Source organism: Palaemon carinicauda, chromosome 16 (genome assembly GCF_036898095.1).
Source record: "Palaemon carinicauda isolate YSFRI2023 chromosome 16, ASM3689809v2, whole genome shotgun sequence".
Classification (NCBI taxonomy): Eukaryota; Metazoa; Arthropoda; class Malacostraca; order Decapoda; family Palaemonidae; genus Palaemon; species Palaemon carinicauda.
Genome location: NC_090740.1, coordinates 69,031,430 through 69,038,929, shown reverse-complemented (window position 1 = coordinate 69,038,929; position 7,500 = coordinate 69,031,430). Strand labels below are relative to the sequence as shown.

At 33.0% G+C, this 7,500-nt stretch overlaps 1 protein-coding gene across 3 annotated transcripts in view; it reads right to left on the bottom strand.

Moving 5' to 3' along the window:
* The window catches only part of LOC137655059 (uncharacterized), a 192,958-nt gene that overhangs the window by 18,966 nt on the left and 166,492 nt on the right, over nucleotides 1-7,500 (bottom strand). For 2 of the 3 annotated variants that reach the window (XM_068388955.1, XM_068388956.1), the window contains exon 2: nucleotides 623-820. In XM_068388955.1, the coding sequence (XP_068245056.1) occupies nucleotides 623-768 (146 nt within the window). In that variant the 5' untranslated portion in view covers nucleotides 769-820. Of the gene's footprint in view, nucleotides 1-622; nucleotides 821-1,157; nucleotides 1,243-7,500 lie in introns of all 3 variants that reach the window. The other variant, XM_068388954.1, reaches the window with a different exon arrangement.

Sequence of the window (7,500 nt, the reverse complement as noted above, 5' to 3'; positions counted from 1 at the left end):
CTCAAGAAAAAAGGTAGAGCAGTATTGTCTGGTGGTTAACCCATCTCAGGTGATACTCCTACTCCAGTGAGTTTAGGAATAACTTTTCCCATTAACTTTAAGTATCTTATATTTTTACATTTCATCCAAGGTATCTAGCGTATCAACTATTGCTAATAGAACCTTACAAATCGCTAGTAACTCTCTATTGACAGAATATGACTTTCCTGTCTAATTGCTGATTCCAGGTAAATTGCTCGAAATCAATTGCTCAAAAAATTATTTCTCGAACCATCAATTCCTCGAAAGACAGATTTCTCGAAAGTCCAGCGACATTTATCCTCGCGTTTCTTTCTTGAAAGATGTGATTCCATTTATGAGGTTCATAATCCCAATTCTTACAATTAAGTTACTCCCAGACATCTTCCAACCATGCAGCCACATATGCAATTTATTTTGCAGATCGTCAGATTCCTAAATGTTTTGTTGAAGTTCCTTAATACTGAGTTCGTACTACAAAGAGGACAAGTGTAGTGTAGTGTTATTGAGCATTATGGATTAGGAATGAAAAGTTAAATTGGTTACAATACTACCTGGAAACATCTTATACTAAATACTCCAAAATAGAATCTTTGACACTCACCATATTAGGTCATCCTTGACGGGGTCTTTGGAGAAAACGCAAAATTTGTTTTTGGAGAAGTGTGGCATCCGACGTTTGGTCTTCGAGTGCCTGTCCCATTTGAGCTTGTCCAGATACGCCTCCAAGTCAAATCTGGATCCCTTCATTTTCCTCTTTGGTCTTTCCTTTGGTCTGCTGCCTGTTAGTTTGCTCTTTGGGCTGTAAAGGAATTTTAAGAAAAACGTTAATAAAGCTAGATAAGGTCATAACCTTGTTGGGAGCAACTGTGACCTGAAGTTTTACTGGATGGTAAATTGTGTTATTTTCAAGAATATTACCTTTTTTTCTGTGTGAGATTTCTTATGTTTTGTGTATATTGAAAATATTATATTATGTAAAATGCCCAAAGTGATCAATTCTTCATCAATGAATAAAATACTTAGTTTAATATGATTTATTTATAATCGTTATTCATGTCTGTGAATCATTTATGTTTGTTTTCAACTTACCAATTTCTCGCAAGTTGGCTGAAGCATAAATGCATAATGTTTCGTACCTTTGTTTGTTGGCAGTGTTCATTGTGAGGCGGAGAAGTGTTCAAGTGCCCTGAGATTTAATCCTCAGAATCAAATCTTTATTTTCTGTGGATGACAAAAAAATAAATATCTCAAGCATGTTTTATCTTTGTGTTTTTTTAAGTAAAAACCACGAGGTTTTGATGGATCGTTGTCTCTTGTATGTGTAATGGCTTCTTTTGACAATTTGAAAATGTCTTCCCTCGACAATTTGAAACTGACCTCTTTTGACAATTTTAAGTTGACCTTTATGACGATTTGAAGCTGCTGACTTCTTTCGAAAATTTAATACTGACATATTTTGACAATTTGAAACAAACTTCTTTTGACAATTTGAAGCTGACTTCTTTTGACAATTTGAAACTGACTTCTTTTGACAATTTGAAGCTGACTTCTTTCGAAAATTTAATACTGACATATTTTGACAATTTGAAACAAACTTCTTTTGACAATTTGAAGCTGACTTCTTTTGACAATTTGAAACTGACTTCTTTTAACAATTTGAAACTGACTTCTTTTAACAATTTGAAACTGACTTCTTTCGTCAATTTGAAGCTGACTTCTTTTGACAATTTGAAGCTGACTTCTTTTAACAATTTGAAAATGTCTTCCGTCAACAATTTGAAACTGACCTCTTTTGACAATTTTAAGTTGACCTTTTTGACGGTTTGAAGCTGCTGACTTCTTTCGAAAATTTGATACCGACATATTTTGGCAATTTGAAACAAACTTTTTTTGACAATTTAAAGCTGACTTCTTTTGATGATTTGAAACTAACTTTTTTTGACAATTTGAAGCTGACTTCTCTTGACAAGTTACAGCTGATTTCCTTTTACAATGTAAAATCATAATGTGATATATCTAATGCTCTGGTTGGTCTTCTTCTGTCAAGCTAGTGACTATAATTGGCATACTGACCGTAAACAAACCTATATCTGAACATAATTCTATAACCTTCTGTGCAGAGACAATATGATAAGTTTACCAATAACTGGAGGGATGTGGTAATTTCAAATCATTATACAGGAAAGGAAAAACTATTGTATTGAAAACAGTTATGAAAGAAAGGGAGTTAAAAAGACCTATAAACTATGACTAACACAGTAAAGAGGCCAACGAAATAGAATTTCGTGAAATAAAACATAAAAGTGATAATGATGAATTGGTGATTGTAATGATGATGATTATGTTGAGGAAGATGATGATGACAAAGTTGATGATAATTAATCAAACCATTAGCGAATTAATATAAAGTTAAGGTACGTGAAATTCCGTTGAAAAACATTACATAAGATGGTTAATTTTCGAGTTACTACAAAATAAATGGTACAAAGTCTAAACAAAATCAGAAAATATTCACGAACAAACGGTTATTTTTTAATAGTAGATAACAAGCTTTATTCTTATTACCTTATTGACCAAGGAAGTTATTTAAAACGAAACAAGGGGTATTATCCCATATAGATGCTCGTTCACACAACATGTTTGACTCTTTACATGGCATAAAACACACACACATACGCACACATACACACATACACACAAAACTTGCACCAAAATCCTAGCGTTCAAGAGGAACCATAAGGTTTTCTGAAGATATTCACAAGAATTTAAACTGACTTCTCTCTCTCTCTCTCTCTCTCTCTCTCTCTCTCTCTCTCTCTCTCTCTCTCTCTCTCTCTCTCCCATACATATATTTCTTTTGAGACGAGAGAAAGAGTTAATCGAAAATAAAATTATTCTAGAGAAGGAAGAAAACATTACAGCATCTCTTGTGAGGGAAGAACCTAAAAATTTTGGAAAATAAATTAAACTTGATGAGGGTGAAACCTTCAGTATTTCATTAATAAATTATATCCAGTATAAGAAAAACCAGTTCAAGATTTAAATAAAATAAATTTCATAAATATATGGGAAAAACTTTACAGGTTATGTTGAACCAACAAAATGTGGTGCTGGAGAAGCTCATTTAGTTTCCAATAATATGTTATAATTGATAACACGGAAATATTTGATTAAAGAAAAATAAATTCCTTTCAATCATGAGCAATAAATGCTTAAGAAGCACTGGAATCAATAAAACTTTTACAACAGACTTCTTTTCATAATGGATATAGTTTAGGATTTACTGGAATTAATTCCATTCGATGCAGATATAATCGTTATCTGAATATTATAAAATCCTTGAAGTATTAACAGAACATTACAATCGATGTGAGGCAAACTTGACAACGTTCTAGAATTGATGTTGTCCCTTTTTTGGTAAACCTTATGATTTAGGGTTAAAAAGGCCTTTGGTAAACCTTGAGTTTTAGAGGAATAAATTTTCTTTGGTAAACCTTAAGATTTAGAGAACTACATTTCTTATGGTAAATTTGAAGATTTCGAGGAATACATTTCTTTTAGTAAACCTTAAGATCTAGAGGAATAAATATCTTTAGTAGATCAAAATTTAAAGGAATAAATTTCCTTTGGCAAAATTAAGGTTTAGAAAAATGCTTCAGGGATTTGGCAGAAGTTTGTTTTAAAAGTAGAGGTCAAATTAAGAGAGAGAGAGAGAGAGAGAGAGAGAGAGAGAGAGAGAGAGAGAGAGAGAGAGAGAGAGAGAGAGAGAGAGAGAGAGAGAGAGAGAGAGATTAAGAATTGCGTGCAAGAAACTATCTTGTTAATCTTCCCATAGAGGTCTACCGCCCGACAATTTCGTTGTCCGCCTTAGAAAGTTAACTGGGGATTAGGGTACCTTTTACACGGCACATTTCTTACAAAACTATGTAAATTACGATTTCCGTTCCTTTATACAGAGGAATGAAATAATGCCAGAATTTCCCTTTTCCCTCTCTGTTAATTCTCTTTACCGTGCAACAACTTCATCATGCTGTAATTACCATCACGCGACTAGAATATTGCAGAGAAAGTCTTTGCGGTGACCGTTTACTGAATGTTCGTTTAGTTGGAAAATATGATGATCTTGCGTTCATTAAAATGCCAAAAAAAGAAACGAGTTTTTCTCCCAAAGTCTGAATGCAGAACAGAACACATAAGAGTTCATATTTTCACTTTTAGAATATCCAGTAAAATATATTCAAATGCCTAAATTGCAACCTAAAAACTTTCGTTTAATCAAATACATTCCAAGGTTTAATTAATTATAAAAATCAATGATGTTTCTCATTTTACTGAAGCCATTTTTATTTACAAAATTACTTTTGCTGAGTATTTTTCTGGAGCACAAATCTCGAAGATGCAAAAGGCAATACATTTAACCATAATTTATCTCCCACTAATTCACGTGTGTCATATTTGAGTTAAGTTCCTGATCATAGCCAGAAATTATAGTTTTTTTTTTTTTTTTTTTCTTTAAAGACCTGTTTCGTATAAAATTTGTTTTAGCCAATGATATCTTGAAGGCAGAGTCATGCTAGAACTTAATATTCATTTACAACTGCAATATTTTCTAACTTTTCGTAAGAAAACTAACTTATCTGGGTTTGATTTAACTCATTTGAATAAAACATGAAATTTTGTTTATGAAAATATACGAGAATATTGCTAAAGCTTTCCTGACCATAACCTGAATCTCCCCTATGCAATAAAGACAAAGTGTATATATATATATATATATATATATATATATATATATATATATATATATATATATATATATATATATCATCTCCTCCTACGCCTATTGACGCAAAGCGCCTCGGTTAGATTTCGCCAGTCGTCTCTATCTTGAGGTTTAAATCAATACTCCTCCATTCATCATAGTCCTCAGCCATGTAGGCCTGGGTCTTCCAACTCTTCTACTGCCTTGCGGAGCCCACTTAAAAGTTTAGTGAACTAATCTCTATTGGGGAGTACGAAAAGCATGCCCAAACTATTTCCATCTAATCCGCAACATGATCTCATCCACATATGGCACTTGAGTAATCTCTCTTATAGTTTAATTTCTACTCCTGTCCTGCCATTTAACTCCCAATATTCTTCTGAGGGCTCTGTTCTCAAATCTACAAAATCAGTTGTATCTTGTTTCATTGTCATACCACGACTCGTGTCCATACAGTAACACCGATCTCAGCCACCCGTTGAGATACTACCGCTAGAGAGTTATGGGGTCTTTTGACTGGCCAGATAGTACTACATTGGATCCTTCTCTCTGGTTACGGTTCATTTTCCTTTTGCCTATACACTCACACACCGAATAGTCTGACCTATTCTTTACATATTCTCCTCTATCCTCATACACCTGACAACACTGAGATTACCAAACAATTCTTCTTACTGCACTGTAATTGTTCAGTGGCCACTTAACTCTCTGTAAGGGTAGAAGAGACTCTTTAGCTATGGTAAGTAGCTCTTCCAGGAGAAGGACACTCCAAAATCAAACCATTGTTCTCTAATCTTGGGTAGTGCCATAGCCTCTGTACCATGGTCTTCCACTGTCTTGGGTTAGAGTTCTCTTGCTTGAGGGCACACTCGGGCACACTGTTTTATCTTATATCTTATTCTTCTTCCTCTTGGTTTGTTAAAGTTTTTATAGTTTATAAAGTTATATTTATCTTAATGTTGTTGCTCTTCTTGAAATATTTTATTTTCCCTTGTTCCCTTTCCTCACTCAGCTATTTTCCTTGTTGGAGCCCCTGGGCTTATAGCATCCTGCTTTTCCAACTAGGGTTGTAGCTTAGCAAGTAATAATAATAATAATAATAATAATAATAATAATAATAATAATAATATAGCCGGATTTTTATATGTAATTGCAAACGAACTGATTTCCAAATTTTACTTAACCGAGCCATTGTTTGATTTGCTGTTTTCTGTTTTTCATTAAATTCAAATTCTAAAGACCCTGTATTAGAGATTCTTTTTCCTAAATGTTCAAAGGATTACACCTCATTAATCCTTTCTCTTTCCAATGATATTTTATCTTCCATTGCATATTCCGTTCTCATCATCTCTGTTTTTCTTCTATTAATCTTAAGCCCAACCTCATGTGATATTTCATGCATTTTATTAAGCAAGCTCGGCTAGTCCTGTGGTTTTTTGCTAATAAGGACAGCGTCATCAGCATAATCTAGGTCCACTAATTTCCTGTTACCAATCCAGCCCAGTTCTGTTCACTGGAAATTTATTTGAGAGGACTCCACTGACATTAACTTTGCACTTGCCATGCTCATGAACAGACTTAATCATATTTACATATTTAAAAGAAACTCCATAATAACGCCGGACTCAAAACAAAATTGGCCGATGCACACTATCAAAGGCTTTTCCATAGTCCACAAATGCCATCAACAGTGGATTTCTATATTCTACACATTGCTCTACAGCATGTCCTAAAATAAAAATTCGGCCAGTACAGCTTCTATCTTTTCGAAATCTTCCTTGCTCATCTCAGCTTTTCAAAATTTTTTTTTCTCTAGTCACTTTAGAATGAGCATACTATATATTTTCAGGACAACGGACATAAGTGCTATGCCTCTGTAATTATTGCAATCAGTCAGGTCTCCCTTTTTAGCTATTTTCACCAACACTCCTAACTCCCATTCATCAGGTTTTGCCTCTTCATGCCATATTCTGCAAAATGATCTTGTAAGTACTCTGGGAGTCACTTCATTTTCTGCCAGTATCATCTCGGCAGTTATTCCATCGTATCCAGGGGCTTTCCATCTCTTGAGTTTTTTAATGATAGCTTCCACTTCAAACACAATGATTTCATTCAGGGGCATTAAGGTCTTCCCCAGCTTTAGGTATATCAATCAAATTATTCCCTTCATATTTCCTATTCCTGACGTCATTAAAGTGTTTCCCCCAACGTTGCCTTTCTTCATCTCGTGTTGTTATTACAGACCCATGTCTCTTTTTTATGGGTATATGCTTTTTTTTTGCCCCTATAGAGATTTCATTAATAATTCTATAAGAAATTCTTACACTAAAGCCACTCCCTGAATTCATATCTTTGTCAGTCTCATCTGCTTTCCTGTATAAATATATAAAGATATATGTATATATGTATATATATATATATATATATATATATATATATATATATATATATATATATATATATACTATATACATGTGTATATACACACATGTAATATATTTATATATATATGTATGTATATATATATCTATGTATATATATATATATATATATATATATATATATAAATGTATACATATATATATATGTATGTATGTATGTATACATATATTTATGTATGTATTTATATATATATATATATATATATATATATATATATATATATATATATATACTTCTTTTCACGTTGAGCGGCAACCACTCAGAAAGCACAATCT